Source organism: Scleropages formosus, chromosome 9, assembly GCF_900964775.1.
Source record: "Scleropages formosus chromosome 9, fSclFor1.1, whole genome shotgun sequence".
NCBI classification, from domain to species: domain Eukaryota; kingdom Metazoa; phylum Chordata; class Actinopteri; order Osteoglossiformes; family Osteoglossidae; genus Scleropages; species Scleropages formosus.
This window is the reverse complement of record NC_041814.1, coordinates 8,182,759-8,201,088: the sequence shown is the minus strand read 5'-3', so window position 1 is coordinate 8,201,088 and position 18,330 is coordinate 8,182,759. Positions and strand designations below refer to the sequence as shown.

General features: G+C 40.6%; 2 protein-coding genes across 4 annotated transcripts; both read left to right on the top strand.

The window, feature by feature from the left end:
* The first annotated feature begins 654 nt into the window (after positions 1-654).
* atpaf1 (ATP synthase mitochondrial F1 complex assembly factor 1) lies at positions 655-7,760 on the top strand. Of its 2 annotated transcripts, XM_018726697.2 has the most exons (9): positions 655-914; positions 1,222-1,330; positions 4,574-4,627; positions 4,859-4,921; positions 5,030-5,080; positions 5,368-5,415; positions 6,090-6,185; positions 6,600-6,707; positions 7,158-7,760. In XM_018726697.2, the coding sequence occupies exons 1-9, from the start codon at positions 694-696 to the stop codon at positions 7,338-7,340; spliced, it is 933 nt and encodes a 310-aa protein (XP_018582213.2). In that variant the 5' UTR covers positions 655-693; the 3' UTR covers positions 7,341-7,760. The 2 variants fall into 2 exon arrangements, with proteins under 2 accessions (XP_018582213.2, XP_018582216.2); XM_018726700.2 differs by lacking the exons at positions 655-914; positions 1,222-1,330 and adding an exon at positions 1,995-2,150.
* Positions 7,761-8,132: 372 nt separating this feature from the next.
* rab3b (RAB3B, member RAS oncogene family) lies at positions 8,133-17,283 on the top strand. 2 transcript variants are annotated; one of them, XM_029255149.1, is made up of 6 exons: positions 8,133-8,713; positions 8,999-9,119; positions 9,629-9,853; positions 15,894-16,012; positions 16,318-16,442; positions 16,727-17,283. In XM_029255149.1, the coding sequence occupies exons 3-6, from the start codon at positions 9,629-9,631 to the stop codon at positions 16,912-16,914; spliced, it is 657 nt and encodes a 218-aa protein (XP_029110982.1). In that variant the 5' UTR covers positions 8,133-8,713; positions 8,999-9,119; the 3' UTR covers positions 16,915-17,283. The 2 variants fall into 2 exon arrangements, with proteins under 2 accessions (XP_029110982.1, XP_018582211.1); XM_018726695.2 differs by lacking the exon at positions 8,999-9,119.
* Positions 17,284-18,330: the final 1,047 nt, after the last annotated feature.

The window sequence follows — 18,330 nt, the reverse complement described above, 5'->3', positions numbered from 1 at the left end:
TAATTCTTACCTAATTTAGTTAGGGCAAAATTTAATTAATGCCCGTTTCTTTATGAATATGAAATTTACTTAATAAACAGACAAGACGAATTGCGCTATCCACATTTTTATTAGCAGATTCACTAGCATAAAAAAGAGCCATAGAGACAATAATATTAACGAGCCGAGTAAAAAAAGAGAAAAACAAAGCTACCATAACATAAATATTTGGAATGCAGACCAAAAAAGAGAGATGAGGGACTGTTTCCATTTCAATCGAGCAAAAAAGAAGCAAGATTTGTCCGTCAAATCTGCTTCTCTGTTACGGGGGTAATATTTACTATTAATTTGTACGTGTTTCTCTTCATTAGGAATCAAAAATGCATTGGTGCAGAGCACATTTTGTGAGGATGAACTGACTTCTTCTTTGGAAACATTAAGTAGTGTAAGATAATTCTAGATGCACAAAATGTACAAAAGTGTCATTATTTTACTCTAGTTTCACAACCTTCCTGTCACTGTAACAAAACGGAAATATTTACAGCAAAGACACCCAGCTGTACAAATGGCCAAATACCGCTACGGGTCGCGTCACAGTGTGGAACATTGGAGAAAATCGCCCGCCAACTGAACGAACGGAACCATCGCCTTGGTCTGCGGCGGAACGATTATTCCATTATTGCTGTTTCCGTCCGCGGAGCCGAGGCTCCATTCATGAGGGACGGCGATGAGAACAAGATGGCGGCGGCCCTGGTTCAGATGGCTTGTCTGTACCGCGGGATGCTGGCGGTGCGGACAGTGGGCGGGAGGCCGCTGATTCCCGGCGCGGTGCCGCTTCGGTTGCGGGCCTTTTCGATGAAGAAGGAGCGGGAGCCGCAGCTGGAGGAGAACCCGTTCTACGGGAAGTACGCAGACAAGATCAGGGAGCTGCGCAGGTAGTACCCCGTGCCGAAGGGCCCGCAGTGCATGCTGGGAGAACGCGTAGCTATTTTGATCAATGATGCTGTATATGAGACGAATGAACTGCATAGCGCCCCGACACGCGAACTGACCGTACCTCGCCGTCCCTGTGCTCGCAGAAGTCACGTGATGTTGCGTGTAGCGGTGCGCTTCGCCAACTTCCAGCTCATGATGATGCTAACAGTCCTTCCCTGAGCCTGCAGCGGCAACTGCTGTTCAGCAGAGGAGCCCTCATGTCTGTCTTTAATTTGTTTGTTTGTTTGTTTGTTTCACTGCTCTAAGCTCTCGGCCCGGGGAGTTTAGAGCACGAATGGAGAAGCGGGAGGAGGTGACGAGGGAACCGCTGGGCATCTCCACACAGGCCGAGTTTGCCCTAGTCGTGGAGCAGGAGGTATGTATGTAATTACAGTAATAATAGGTATGTAATATGTATGTAACGTATGTATGAGCTGCTCTGCCCACAGCCTCACTTCCCCCGACTCGTCCTGATGCTGCCGTTCGCTCTGCCCTCAGAGTCGGGCTGTTTTGAGCGAAAGGGAAAAGTAATCACTCTCTTTTTTTCTGTACATTACACAAAAAGCTCAAAGCAGGCTAACTGCAGAGCAGGTAGCGGTAACGTACAGGTTAAAGGTTCGGACGAAGACAAACTCGTATATTGGAGAGGGGTACTAGAGGAAAATAAAATCAATGACCCGAGGCCTCTGGTGAAATCAGGAACAACATATTACGATATGCTTAACCCTAATACTGTAGAAGAAGTAGGAGCGATAGTTAAGAGCTTGTGTTACAACAAGGCTCTGGGCCTGGATGGATTACTTAATGGATCTATCAAAGCCATCAACACTTACATCCTGTGCCTCCTGTTTATGGAATCCTAGTGTCGGGAGCAGTTCCCGAATATTTTAGATCTAGCAGGACAACCCTGATCCCAAAAACATCTACACCTAGGGATGCAACAGAATTTAGACCAATTTCTGTGGGGAATGAGCTGAGGAGGTTATAGCATAAAATTCTAGCGAGGCATATGTCAACATACATACGACCAAATATGGTACAAAATGGTTTTCCCAGTATAGACGGATGCAGTGCTAATATCATGATCCGTAATTCCTTCATAGATGACGCCAAGAAGAATCACCAGGATTTAGCGATTTGTTTCATCGACCTGCGTAAAGCATTTCACTCTGTAGCCCATGACTCCATAATCAGAGGTGCCATAGCTGCAGGGGTGCCAGAATATATCTGCGGATACCTGAAACAATACTACTTGTCTGGAACAACCAAGCTACTTGGACAGAAGATCCAGATAGCAAACGGAGTTAAACAAGGAGATCTGTTAAGCCCTCTATTGTTTAACTGCGTGCTGGTTGAAGCTATCGAGAAAGTCCATCGCCTTAATAGTGGTTATAAGCTAAAAGACTTCAAATATAAAGCTTTGGCCTTCGCAGACGATATGGTGCTCGTAGTCGGCACAGAGATTGGACTTCAGAACCAACTTAATACCTTGCTAGAATGCTTGACACCCAATGCCAAGAAATGTGCCATACTACGGGTCATTGGTGATCCAAGAAATAAAACTTCTTACTGCAGTCCAGAGGCTGTAGCATACATATGGCAGGAACAGGTGCTATCTGTAGACATTGTTAGCACCTATAAATACCTCGGGATATATTTTAGTGCCCAAGGTAGACACCTCTCAGATCATGAGGCCCTAGATAATATGCTGAATAACCTGAAGAAAGCCCCGTTAAAACCGTAACGGCGAATGTTCCTGTTAAGAACTTTCATATTATATAGAGTCCAGTATTAACTGGTCCTTGGAAGAGTTACTGCAAAGATATTGAACAAATTCTAACAGCATCATTAGAGGTTTTATAAGAGCGGCACTGAGGCTACCTCGCGATACCCCAAAAGGATTTTTCTATAGTAATATAATGGATGGAGGACTGGGTGTGCCTGACCTGCAAACGCAAGTTCCATACATTAGACACAACAGGATGCAGAACCTGAAGAGGATCCTGGAAAAAGATACATAAACATCACCAATACATACAAATTCACCACCAGGTTACAAAAGGACTTAAAATTGATGGAGCAAGGTGGGATGACAGTAAGCAACAAGGCATCCTGTAGGAGTTACTGGGGAGAACAGCTTCACACCAGTCAGGATGACATGGGTCTCAAGAACATAAACCAATGCCCACAGGCCAGTTTCTGGGTTGGAAATGGGATGATATTGTTATCAGGCCATAATTATATCAAAGCTAAACACCAAAAAAAGAAGTATACGGGGCTGAGGACAAGCATCAAAATGCAGTGAGGGATGCAACGCAACAGAGAGTCTTAGTCATATCATGCAGTCATGCAACAGAGTGCATGATAAATATGTCCTTAGATGCAACAATATCAACAAAATGCTTATGAAGCTCATTACTGCAAGGGGATACCAGGTCAACCTGGAACCGCATTTAAAAACTAGTGATGGTATCAGAATCCCTGATCTTATATGTCATAATAACAAGCAGTTGTTTATTATAGATACTATTACAGCAGATGCCAACTTAGGTGACACCCTGAACAAGGCCTATAATGAGAAAAGAACGAAATAGGAAAGAACACAGGTCATAGAAGAAGCAAGAGAGGTTGCTGGTGACAAAAACTGCGAACTGGAGGTCCATGTAGGAGCACTAATCTTCGACTGGAGAGGCGCACTTAGCAAGAAGAGCCTCGACCTAAATAGACAGGTTGGGCTAACGAAGGAGAATGTGTATTTTCTCAGAGTCAAAGCCTTGGAGGGAAGCGTTGTGGTGGTGGACGCTTTCAATTGAAGAACGACTAGGACTGGATGTTGGATGGAAGGATACAGAAAACATAGTGAAGACTAATGATGGTGATCACCTAAACCCTTGGGGGGTAATCACTGGAATGAGGAGGGGCTTATCCTACTTTTCGCGTGCCGACTGCGCTTTAAACAGTCGAAATATTGTCCAATTGGGCTGGGGTTTTAGTCGGTAAGAGTCTGACAGTACCTGTATGTAAGTTTCTTCAGGTCTCTATGATGGATTTCCCCAGCCCTGGCTTTCCCAAAAAAAAAAAAAAAATGCTGTCGTCTTTGGACCTGAAGGTCGCAGGTTCGAATCCCACCCCACCTCTTGCTGTAATACCTACATTGATTCATTTAGCAGACTCTTTTCTCCAGAGCGACTTCCAGTGAACTCTGTGTAGTGTCAGACCACACACCTTATTCACCAAGGTGACTTACACTGCTAGATACACTACTTACAATGAGTTACTCATCCATGGACCCTTTGGCAAGGGACGTACCCTAAAAATTGCTTCAGTAAAATTAAACTATTAATCACCCAGCTGTATACATGGGTAATTAATAGTTTAAAACTTGAGGAAAGTGCCAGCTAAATGAATAAATGTAAATGTAAGTATGATTTGTCCAAAAAGGTTTTAAAGCCCATTTAAGGTCTGCAGTGTTCCAAAATACTGTGTTCTTCCAGTTGTCTTATAAGGTTTTGCCCTTTGTGCAATGTAATTTATGGACCAGTAAGAGTGAAACAGATCTCTTATAAACTCAGAACATGAGTACAAGGCCGTGAAAGTAAAATTATTTCCTTACTTGCAGATGGAAAAGCAAAAGAAAAGTGCAGCAGGCTCTGGAGTATTCACAAAAAACAAGGTAATGACACAAATGCCACAAGGTTCAAAATAAATGCACTCCATAATGTGGGACTGAAAATCTTCTGTTAGTTTGTTCACAGAAAAACACTTCTTGTGCTCTATCTGTAATGCTTATTGAATTGATTAATGCAGTAACTCTGTGGCCAGCTGGCATGCAGGACATTTTGAAATTGGCTTCTTCTATATCAAGTCCTGCTTCCCATGTCATGTTTATTTTTGTTTTTGGCAGGCTCTGGCATCCATTCTTAACATCGATAAAGTCCAGGACAAGTCGGGAAAGGAAATTGCAGAGGTGCAGTGTTTTGTTTCTGTGGCTGACTCTCAGGAGTATAAGCTAGAATTTCATCCTGATGAACAGTCATATACTCTGAAATGTTAAATCTCCTCATCTTCATTTTAGCTGTGGATGCAGTACTTTGCCACAAAAGACACAATCAGTGCAGTCATACCAGTAAGTTTATTTATGTCACAATCTTTCCATTTTTAACAGGAGATTTATTACTACTTTTATGTTTTTTTTAAAACGTTTTCAGAGTTGTGAGCTGTGCATAATTTGTGAGAACTGCCATTAGGTTATATATTTTCACAAATTAATCCAGATCACATTTGGTTGAATTTATCTGAAACTGATTCCTTTTGTCAATGTATTGTACAAATAGAACTAGTGGGAAATTATTTAAAATGTACCATATATTTTAATGTAGAAGTGATCGTACTGGTTTTATGTGTGTATTTCAGGGAGAAACATTTGAAGTGATGTTCAGCAGAGCCACTTCATGTCCGACTGTGAGTATCTTGTTCAAAGCTGAGACCAGCATGGTGCGCGTCTCCTGTCAATCTGCGATGCGGCCACGTGGTGGCAGTGTTGCACTACTGAAAATACCGTTATGACCACTGCAAGGGTTCTGTTTAACCAAGCTCTGCAAAATGTATGTGCCACTGCTGAAAACATTTGTTTTCAAGCTCTAGCCGAAATTTTCATCTAATGTAAATCAACTATTTTTCATGTTTTGCACTAAACTCATAATTTTGGAATATTGTACTTTTTAAAAATATTCAGAGGTTTATTACAAAGGCTCTTTTCAGTCTAAACATTCTGGTTTTATACTTTAAAAAAAACCTACATTGGGACAAAAATGATTTCCTGCTATATTATTTCCACTTTATTTTTGTCATTTAAGTGCTTCAGGTATATTTAATGTTTTAATTTGTGTGTATACCAATGCTTTTAGCCCAAAGCAATATTCACTGAATAAAAACTGAAACAGTTGCAATATGTAAATGTTACAAAAATGTGATTATTTATTGTGGAAAATACTGTAAAAGTAATTAAGGCAACAAAAGACTTTGACACTGACAACTGAGTTTTGGTAGTCAAGCTGTTTTAAATGTTATTTTTGCATAAGTGTTGAGAATCAATGTTTGAAAATGTATATTTATATTTTCTCACAAACCCAAAGTTCCTGTACGCCCTTCCTCGGAAAGAAGGCTACGAGTTTTTTTTGGGTCAGTGGTCTGGGCAAGAGCTACATTTTACCTCCCTGATCAATGTCCAGGTACGATCATTCAGTCTTACTGGCTATAAAAATGTCCTGCATTTTAGAATCATAAAAATTTTGGTGAGTCCCAAGACTAACATGATTATGGCAGAACCTTGAGTTGATGTTGGAGATGGACACCTGTATTTTCATTTGACTAAAACATGATCAGTTTTATTTCATTATTGTTTTTTTTTCCCTAGTAATTTTTCTCTTCCCAAAAGTAACATACAGCATGACCATTTCATTAGCTAATTATTTTAGTAGAGAAATTCAGTCTAAGAACCTTGCTGAAGGGATCTACAACAGGGCCTCTAATATGAGTTTTACTTGAGAGCCTTCTGGTTGCACGTCTGTGTTCAGCCACTACCTTGGCTATCAGCTTCCCTTGGTGCTTGTACTACACATTTGTTTCTAATTGCTGTTCTTCAGACGATGGGAGAGAATGCCCCAAGCCAGCTGATCCTGTACCACTACTCAGACCTGCAGAAGGACAAAGGGATTGTCCTCATGACTGCTGAAATGGACTCTAAGTTTATAGTATGTGGTGACCAGGTTTTGTTACTTCTGTAGCTCAACACAGCAGTGAAGATCTTCTGCCCACAGAATTGCCTTTCAGTAATTTCAAACTTGTGTGAAATGAAATGCCTACTGTTACATTTACATATATTCACTTAGATGCTTTCCCCAGAGCGACTTAACAATGGATGCTATGTAGTGTTACTAGCCCACACACCTTATTCACCAAGGTGATTTACACTGCTAGATACACTTACACTGGGTTACTCATCCATACATCAGTGGAACACATTCTTTGTGTCACTCACACACTATAACTGTTAGCTATGAATGTCCTTTTTATATGCAGTGTAGCAGTAAGCTTATTTTCTGCAAAGTCCAAGTTGCTTCATGTATACAGAGACTAGACTTAAAACATTCTTTAAAAAAAATTTAAAACACTTGTTAAAATTGTAATTCTTTCCTTTGCAGGGTGTACACCAAGCTCAGTGCTTAGCCAATCAGGTCCAGCTTTTCTATGGCACACGGCGTCAAGAGACTTTCGCACTGGTTGAAACTTTCAACCACAGGCCATTGCACTTCAAGCACACATCTGTGATCGCGGAGTTGGAGCAGAGTGGCATTGGTCCAGGAGTGCCTTCTGCAAAGACTTAAGCCCAAAAATGCCAAGAACCAAAGAACTCAAGCTCCGATACTAAGGATGTTTTATTTATGCACTTCTCCCTACGGACACTTGAGAATTTAGCTATGTTTATGTATGTGCTTCAGTCTGTTCTCTTCTCAGTTAATGAGGGGGTGGTGGATGATGTTCATGACTCCTCCTGCAACCTGTAAACTCCATGATACTGAGTGGAAGGAACTGGAAAACTGCTTTGTTAAAGCTGTTGAGAGCCTTAAAATGTGTTCTTCTGGATCTTGTCTGAGATGCTGCCAGGTGTTGTGCTGCAGACCATATCCTGAGAACAGTGCAACGTGTTATCTCCTGCGCACACTGGTGTGACGTATAACCCTGTCGTATCAGTTGGCAGTAAAACCATCTGGGAGGTACAATAAAACTGGTAAAAATAAACTCCATTATATGCTTCGGCTGTAATATTTTTAGCAAATCTATGCTTTACGGGCAGTTCCACATTAAGCCTCTGCTCTGTGGGAGCTGTTCTGTGGACACAATTACTGGATGCTGTAATTATAGCCCAAGTCGATCAGGCAAAAGCAGCAGCAATATTCTAAAATTAAAATACCTTTAATGATAAATAATTAGAATAACGTTAGCAGAGGTTAGCCTTTGGCTGCTTTTGGTGCATATGTTTATTTTTTAAATAAACGTATGGCGTTGGACAGACCGTGTAAGTCTTCCAGCAGACGTGAGTGTTTATTTTAACAGCGTAGAAAACGACAGTATTCCCATGGACACGGGAGGCGGCCCACGTGTCCGTGTTCCGACGATTGGCGACATTCGGCGATGACTCATGTTAATTTGTATTCCGATTGGCCTCTAAAAATACAGAAAATGATCACGGATGACTCATAAAATAGTATAAGAAGAAAACATTGTTTCTGAGTGTGAACACTGCGATATTTTAACGGAAACCCGGTTTAATGCTCGATTGCGCGGAGTGGTTTTACAGTCAGCGTCGGTGTGAATTCAGGTGTGCGTGCGCGCGGCTCCTCGTTCGGCGGAGGGAAGGTAGGGCGCGTTTCCACAGCCGGCGTCTGTGACGCTCCACCTCGCACCTTCGGACGAGCTCTCCTTGTGGTTTGTGTCACGGCAAGCTTCGGCGAAGCGAGGGCTCCGCGTAGGACTTCGTGGAACAGCGCGTTTCCTTCGTGAAGAGAGAGAGGGAGAGGGTGTGTGTGGGGTGTGGTTGTTGCGTGTGTTTGTTTGAGAGAGAGCGCGGAACCCACCCGGCCGTGTCGAGCGACTCCGTCCGCCGCGCGTCTCCTACATACGAACAGCTGGTCGGGGGCAGCAGCGCGTGCAGCGCCTGAGGAGCCGAGAACGCAGAGAAGGAGCGCAGGAAGAAAAGGTGAGCAGCGACCCCTTTCATTCCTAACGTCGCCCGAGTTCATTCGTTTCGCTCTAGAGACAGCGATTTCGCTGCGTTCCGGCCGTTCTTACTAGTCTAGTCGGTCCATTTTGTGTTCATTTTGGGCTGTGAACACAGTTTATTGTTCCCGACGGTTGCGACCATCCCGTCCACGCCGAGAACCGACGAACAGCGTTACACCCTTCATAATAATGTGTGGCCAGGCTACCTCATCATATAATATATTATATTGTCTTCACGCTTTTCTTTTTTTCCACACGAAAGACGTGTTGAGGCCGCACGCGGACTGCAGGGTGCGAAGCGCCGAGCGCCGCTGACTGTCGCTGAGCGCGTGCGGAGCGATTCAGCGGAGCGGCGGCCGAAGGGCGGCATCGCCTCGTTACCGGTAACCAGCCGCGCTCTTCTCTGCGGCGCTTCCGAACTTAATCACCTGGAAATAACCCAAAATGAGGCACTTAGCAGGGCCACATTACAACCCGCGAAAACTTTATTCTGCGTAGTCTCCGTTCCAGCTTCTCCTTAGGCGTGTCAGCAGCAGGTTTTTAATCATCATGTTTATTACAACAATGAATAACGGTAACGAGGACGTTTGTGCTGCGCAACGGATAGGGTTGGGATTGGCACTCTCCATCATTAACATACTTATCATGTGCTGTTCTTGTAAATCAGTAACCTGTTTTTTACAAATGATTCCTAGCCATTGTCAGTGATGTATCTGGTAAAATATGGCCGCGTTTCTTTGCACAGACCTTTTAAATTGATTGATTGCTTCCTTGCCTTGGTGACCCAGTAGCACCAACATCCATGTGTACCTGACTGACTGCAAAATAATCATATTAACAAATACATTTATGGTGGATATTCTTTGTCTTTTGCCTGCTTTTTTGTCTTCAGATGGCTAAAGCAGACTACCGCATGGGCCAAAGGGATGGATCCGATCAGAACTTTGACTATATGTTCAAATTGCTGATCATCGGCAACAGCAGCGTGGGCAAGACCAGCTTCTTGTTCAGATACGCAGACGACTCGTTCAGCAACTCCTTCGTCAGCACGGTGGGCATCGACTTCAAGGTGAAGACCGTCTACAGGCATGACAAGAGAATCAAGCTGCAGATCTGGGTGAGTGTTTACAAAAAAAAAAGAGATGCTATGAACAGGATGAGTCCACTCAGTCCATGTTGCTCATGTGAAACTGAATAAATCAGAGTCCTTCCATTCATTGTCACCCACTGAAGCAGGTGTATGTGATGGTGTCTCTATTCATGTGTAATTTCTTTTGAACTGCAGTGACATGACTCCGTTAGTTTGCTCACCTCTAAGAAATGTTGTTAATGAGTATATTCATTGTACAATGCCAGTTCTACCTCTTTGTCCATTATAAGCAAAGGGTAGTGCAGTGAGTGGTGTTATTCATGTGTTCTCTTTATATCATAGACTGTATACTGTAACAGTATATAGTTTATAACCCTTAAAGCTGGACTGCTTCTTGTGACAGTAAGGCCCTTAGGCCAGATTATCTGGTCATAAGCCCAAGATGTAGAGAATTACCCTGGTGGGCTGTCCTTGCTGCACAGTGAACAACCACGTGTCTGATATTCATTTATGGTGTACAACAGCCATTTACAGAGAGAATTTTAGTCTTTATTAAGTAATTATTCAATGTGAAATATGGAAGTTCTATATCTTTTGATGTATGGAAAATGAAAATGTAGCATTAACTATTACCAGCTTGTATTAAATATTCAGCAATGTTCAGTTAAGGAATATATTCAATATGCCTTTAGCCATGTTTTTAATTTTTGTTTGAAGATGAACTGTAAAAGTGAAATCATGTTTCCAAGCTCAGTAATAGATTTGATCGTATGGGGATAATGTAATTACCAATGGGAATCAAAAGCATCTAAATTCTGCCGTAACTTAACTGGAAGTTCACTGGAAGTGACATATATTAAGTTTTATAGGGGTTAATCACATAGCTGTTATGTAGCTTTAGCTTTGTCGTCATTAACTATCTGTTAAATATTAAATGCAAATAATGTAAGCCCTAAATAGCTGGGCCTGAAGTATGTCTCTACAAAGTTAAAGTACTGCTGTAAATTTGCAGAATCGTGAACTGCTTAAATTTAGCAGTCTGATACAAGTTGAAGTGTATATAGCAAGTTACGAAAATAACACATCTATATTCCATCTTGCATAAACTTGACACTTTGTTTAAATGATCCAGGAAAGCCGTTTCTTTGAAAACCCAGTTGTTTGCTATGCTGTATCTCTGTAGTTCTTCATGAATTAAAGCTCAGAGCAAGGTAAATTGGGTGTAAATCTGTAAATCTTAACCTTTCTTCAGCAGTCGTTTCTCTAATTATAGTTTTTGTGTGGCCTGGAGCTGTACGATATTGAGATAAAAACCCAATTTCTATGTTAGCATAGGTGCAGGTTTGTAGTGGGCAGAATGACATAATTGCTTATATCTTTTAGTGCAAGAAAAAATCAGACACCCTAGAGAAAGTCACTTCTGTGATGACAGCTTGAAACAAATCTTAGATGCGAATTGCACTGTATTTAATAAAATACATCTAAGATAAACAAGCAAAATGACTTGCCTAAAGATGTATGTATTTAAAAATGGGGCAGCTGGTAGCGTAGTGGTTAGAGCTACTGCATTTGGTCCCAAAGGTTGCAGGTTCGATCCCCACCTCCAGCTGTAGTACCCTTGAGCAAGGTACTTATCCTAAATTGCTTCAGTAAAAAAAAAAAAACCCAGCTGTGTAAATGATTGTAAGCATGTAATAATTGTGACCTTAACATTGTAAGTCGCTTTGGAGAAAAGTAAATGTAAAAAGATACTCAGAACATCATTGGGAAAGTACATGACTACTGTATGTATTACTCAAGTTTCATGCTCATATACCTATGTTTTAAAAAAAAAAAAAACAGAAATTTCTCAACTAAAAGCTCTTATTTTCAGAATTAAGGCTGTCAAAATTATTATTTTCTGAGTAGCTTCAATTTAGTTCGAAAAGCTACCCATCAAATGGCACCCTGCACCTACGCCTCCTTTTGTGCACTCTCACACATTGAAATTCTCAGACCTGGAGCACTATTGTAAACCAGAGCTGAGAGACTGAATGTATTCGCATTAAAACAGTTCTTGGTCTGAAGTGATGTTAATGTTTTGTTCAGCTGAAAATGTAACGATCCCATCCGTCTCACTAAGGTACAGTAACGTTTGAGTCCAGTGTGCCATTGGTCTAACTCTGTCCCAGCGTTATGTTTACAGGCAGTCCCCAGGTTATGACCATCCAACTTACGTACAACCCGTAGTTACGAACCACCCCTCGTAAAGCCTGCTATATTAAAAATTTGAGTTGCATACAATAGTTTGTAATAACAAACGGGCGCCACTTTGCAATGCTCATCAACACATTATGCGTCTACATCGGTTCGTCGGCTCATGGGCGGGGCGTGAGAGTCCACGGCAGGATAGACGTCCTTCTTTTTAGTCGGACCACGGTGCTGTTAAGTGTCTTTGGCTTTAATTTAATGTGATGCAAGTGATGGTGATGCATCCAAGAAAAGGGAAATGATCACGATTGAAACTAAAGTGGAAATAATAACGCGCCCGGAAAAAGGTGAAATGCCAATGAACATTGGAAAAGCAAACGTTAGTGTTTTGTTATACCTACACTCACACACACATCTCTTCTCCTCCTCTCTTATAAACACTGTAGCAACATTTATCTCTTAACAATACATGTAACTACATTATTTATATCATTATCGTTACATTTTATTATTACTACTCTATATTAAAGATGTTTTAGTGTATCCGGAAGTGTTTCTTTAATGTTTTTGATGCATGGAAAGGTACACGATATACTAAGACAAACATTTTGCTAATTGACATTGGATACGAATCGTACCTAACTGTTCCAACTTAAAAACAGATTTAGGAACGGAACTCGTTCGCACTCCGGGGACTGCCTGCGCTTTACTTCATTTAGCGGACACTTTTGTCCAAAGCGACTTCCAGCGAGCACTGTGTAGTGTTATCAGCCCACCCCTTATTCACCAAGGTGACTTACACTGCTAGATACACCAAATGAGCATTATAGGACTACTCCCTTGCTGATCTGAGGGTAAGTCAAAAAGTATCTGCAATGTTTTGACTTTTTTTCAAAAATGTTTTGAATTTTTTTTGACTTACCTGTGTAAAATGAATTGACTACACAGCAAACGGTAAATAGAAAATACCCTCAATGTATTATTTCTACCAGGTTAACATGAAAAAATGTTTCAGCTCAGCCTTAGTACGAAAGTTAGTATCCTGAACCTCCGTATTTTTAAAAATCCCTTTATTATTAGCTTTGTAATTGTGTGACCTTGATTTATTAATGAAATTACTTTGAGAATATATGTGTGGATATTATGTTAATACATGTTAAAATATGCAAATAAAGCAATTGAGGGAAATTTACAACTTCTGTCACTGTGCAGGAGTTTATGACAAGGCTACAATTCAAATCTTCCAGTCAAAACAATTAAGTTAGGAAATTCGAGTCAAGCGTGCTTTTGTGACATGGCTCCTGTTTGCATCCCTAAGGGAAATTATAGGTGTTCTTAGTTTGCCAGTTTTCTACAGTGTGAAATTGGTACCTGATGTTTTGCCCTAAATAGTGTGAAGTATGCTGTATGATGGTGATCAGGTCAATGTGGGAATTACAGCTGTTTTTCAGCTGTCTTGGATGCTTGATAGCATTTTTGGGCTACTAAGGAGGGGCTGCTTAAGGTAGGGGGTGGGTGGGGGACAATTCAACATATTTAATGTTGTTTTACTTCTAATATGTGGCCTTTCTGATCTTGGTCATTATGTAGTGTGTGCAAATACAAAATGCAAACAGCACACCATCATTATAACCGTCATTGCCACATGTGTGTTTGGATTAAAAACCTGAATACAGGATACTGTTTGAGTCACTATATTACATAATTTTCTGAATGAAGTTACAGTTCATTGCAGTCAGCATTGTTTTCTCTTGACCTGTTTAAATATATAATTTTTGAGCTATATCTGAACTTTTCATGCATTGAAGAAACCAGCCTCTCTCTTCAGCCTTTGGAAGCGCTGGAACATTTTGGTTTTCCGGAAAACCAGAATTGCACCGCTAGGCTGACCGACTGGAGTATGTGGAGCCATAGCTCCTTCTACATTTAGGCCTTTGAGCTGCAGTTCTTGTAAAGTAGAGAAGGTCAGATGAGTTCACCAGAATATCTCATCAATGATGGTTGTCATGGGAGCAACATTTAACGATACTCCCAGGCAGAGATTGTCTTAGGCAATTAAAATGGCCCCTCGGGGCTGAGGGGTTGAACCCTCCTTTGGAACACGGGGGGGCCAGGGGCGGAGAATGAGTCCATACTGACTGAGTAAATTAGAATTTGCAGTAACCGCACACTAATAAACATGGGTTCACCCTGCTGAAATGGACCTTTGCTGCTTAAATGCGGCCAAAAAGGAAACCAGATGTCTTCCTGGGTGTTCAGCATTGGCTTCAGGAACATGCACCTTTCATTTTCTCATTCATTTAGTTGTAGATAATGGACTTTTTGTATTAATTTCTCTTTCGAGTTTAGCACAGCAGAGTGCACATTGAATTAGAACGTACATGATGGATATAAAGGTTAACCGACAGATTAACTTATGAACTGAGTGAATTCAGTGGGGGAAGAAGTGTTCATTAACAACATATTATTAAATTAGGCTTTCCGCTGTTGAGATTTTTTTCTGAATGAAGTCAGGCAATAAGCCAGTAGCAGTATCAACTTTAGCCATAGAAATATTCAGTGCAGTTAATTGTTGAACGATACAGACTGTTGAAGATTGTAACACCATATAATAGGTTTCTGTTGTATGCTTTGTACCATATTAGTCATGTACAGCAAGTTAAAAGTTTGAGGGCAATCTGTTGAATTCTGTCAGCCAAATGCCTTCTTTGTGAAGGTGTTATTAATGCAAATGGTGGCTGTTGCTAGGGATGTGAGATTTAGAAGCAATTTTGATTTTCCAGCATTTCCCAGAACTTTAAAATGTCAGTTATGGGAAAAATGTGTGCTCAAACTCAACTATTTGTTTTGCCTAAGCACCAAGAGAATTTTGCAGTTTCATCAATGTAAACTTGGAAAAAAATTAGTACTGGCAAATAAAAATCAACATTGCAAATAATTCAGCTTTGCATTAAGTTAGAGTGATGCTGCAGTAGATTATATGCAGTTGCTCCCCTGTGATTAAGGTTAATAGGTGATTGTGGGAAATAGTCCTGTCAAGTACAATTAGTGTCCTACAAATGATGGCTAAAGCTTTGCTTTATTACATACTCTGTTGTGTAGTATAAAACAGCACAACGGAGCAGCTCTATCGGAACTTAATCTGCAGAAATCTTAATAAAATCTTTATTACATTTATTTAGCTGAAGCTTTTCTCCAAAGCACCTTGCAGTGTTAAAGTACTTACAACTATTTACAGATTTATGCAGCTGAGTAATTTTTACTGGAACAATTTAGGGTAAGTACCAAAGGCAATAGCTTTAACCACTATACTACCAGCTGTCCTGTCCTTACAAATTACGTACAAAGAATGAGAACTGAAGGCTTGGGTCCATTTTTGAGCTCATTGTGCGGGTTCTCTCTGCACAACTCTGTGGTGTCACTGCTATAGAAAGTGATAAATGACAGAACATTGTCTTTCTAAATCTTGGGGCAGTTTGTGCCCTCAATAGGTACATAGAAAGCATGGTTTCTGTTAGGGGTGAATAACAGGACTAAGAAAACCCAGTGTCTCGCACAGAAAGGATGCGATTGAAAACAAACAGTTTTTTGTTCACATGGTCATGGGTGTCCCACAGATATTATCTTCAAAGCTGGCACACTTTACAGATAGATGATATGCTAAGTCTAAATCATCCCAGTTATCTGGATATGAGTCTTATAATATCACTAATAATTACAAATTGTTCATAATGGTTTTAAATTTAGGGTTTCATACATCAAACTAATTTTGGTTTGGTGAACAACCTAATTTAGCTGCAGCTGTGACATTAGAGATTTATGACTCCTGTACTATGGAGGGCTGATCACATGCTTTGATGTAATTTTTTTTTTGCAGGATACAGCCGGTCAGGAACGATACAGGACGATCACCACTGCCTATTACAGAGGAGCCATGGGCTTCATCCTCATGTACGACATCACCAATGAGGAGTCCTTCAATGCTGTGCAGGACTGGTGAGTGTCACATGACCAAGATGACAGTGAGGTTTCCTTTAACAGTAGGAATCAAGTTGAAGTCGGTCAATTTATACATTGCTTGACATCCTATGACATGTACTGTTTTCCTGTATGTCAAGCGGTCTAAGGAAACTTTGCAGCATTGGTATATTAATCATTTAATTTGTTGAAAACATGTCATCAACATTAGGCTTCCACATTTAGGCACTGCAAGTGTAGTCCATACAAATGAAACATCCAATAAAGAAGAAAATGAGATAAATTTAGGTTGTCGATTAGATGAATTATGTTCTCATCTTCAGGGCGACTCAGATTAAGACCTACTCCTGGGATAACGCTCAAGTGATCTTAGTTGGAAATAAGTGTGACATGGATGATGAGAGGGTGGTGGCCCCTGAGAAGGGCAAGCAACTGGCTGACCAGCTTGGTAAGTGTAGCGGAGGCACAAAATGTACGTCGGCCGTTAAATGGTCTCAGTGAACAAGTGATGGTACCGAAGTGTTTTTCACATAAAATCATAGAAGTGAACACAGATTTGGTGAAGTGCTTTTCATTGTGTGTGTGTGTGTGTGTGTGTGTGTGTGTGTGTGTGTGTGTGTGTGTGTGTATTTTTTTTTTTTTTTTTTTTTTAATGGACTTCTTGGAGACTGATTTTAGTGGGGGCGTAAACGGTGACGGCATTATATCATCGGTATGTGCTTTTGTATACAGGGTTTGAGTATTATGAGGCAAGTGCCAAGGAGAACATCAATGTACGACAGGTCTTTGAGCGCCTTGTTGACATCATCTGTGTGAAGATGTCCGAGAGAGTGGACACCGATCCGGCCGTGGTCACTGGTGCAAAAAACACCAGGCTCACAGACAAGCCACCGCAGCTACCTCAAAACTGTGCCTGTTGATCCTGCCCTTTCAACTCGCATCTGCCAACACTTCAGCTTGCACCTGTGACATTTTCATTGCCCCATCACTTCATTGCCCGTGGGATTCACTCATTTGTTAGAGGCGATTGCCACCCCTCACCACCGATGCCCACCTTTCATTGCTCTGCTGTGACTACTATCACCTGGTGCCTTCTTGACAGGTCCAGGAGCTGAGTATGGTCCACAGCCCAAGCACGGTACTGCCTTTCTCTCAGTTGTAGCACATTCAAAGCTCCAGGGCATGCAACATCACAGCTGTCCAGATGGCAGATTTAAAGATGTAGAAAGAGATCAGAGTTTGTTCCCAGCATGGTGACTTTCCCTTCTTTAGCTTGGAATAAAAGCAGGTTTTTTGTCCCCCCCCTTCTTTGTCACTTTCTCATGCCTTGAATAGGAGCCAAAAATTTAGCTGCTTCAGTGAAAATTATTGGAGACTAAATCATTATCCATTTATCTCACCCTGCTCCTTCATTAAAAAAGCTATTAGAGATGAAGTTGTTGGACATAAGTTTAGAGTGTGAAGTAAGGCATAGAGAAATACATATTTCAGAGGAATCTAATTGAGTGCAATTTACACAAAATAACCACATAGATTTTGAAAGACTCTTGTGAACCCCACCAGACCGTCATCTCAGTTTTCTTTATTCTCAAGATGCATTTGATGTATTGACCATATATGTTGAGTGCTGGTCACAAGCTGTTGCTTATATGATTTCTAGCACCTGGTGGTACAATAACAGAAGCTTTTTTTGAACATGTCAAATACTTTCTACACGGTACACAAAAAAAATTAGATTTGGTCAGTGACTATTGTCTTGTAAGAGTACTGTTTACAATTTTAAAACTTACAGTAACTTGAATGTGTACTTTATTGAAGAGCATTATATTTATTAGCTAGGTAAACTGCAGCTGTGTGATAGTCAAGTTTTAAAATGTATATTAATGTTTGTGTTTTAAACTGGTCACTTTCAAACTGGAACTGCTGAAATGTACTGCTTTTAGGGTCGTGTTTTTATTATTCCAAGAACATTTTAAGAGTAGTAAAATGCATAAGGTAGAGCTCTCCAGTAAATGTCAATGAAAATATTCCAGTAACCACTAAATGTTACGTCTCAGGATAATTACAAAGCTAGCCACTGCAAGTAGAAAATTTAAGATAATTGAAAAAATTTATACACATAACTAGTACTTGTTTATCAAGCTTCCCTACTTGCACAATATTGAGTTTATATTGAATAATTGTTAACTATATGCTGTAACATTGGTGTCTTAATGTAATTATTTTTTTAAATTGTGACATTGTTAGAAATTATAATGGAGTTAAATGTATATTTATTTTACTTCTAATGAGTACTTATGTATAGTACATTTGAATGGATTCAATATATGGCCAAA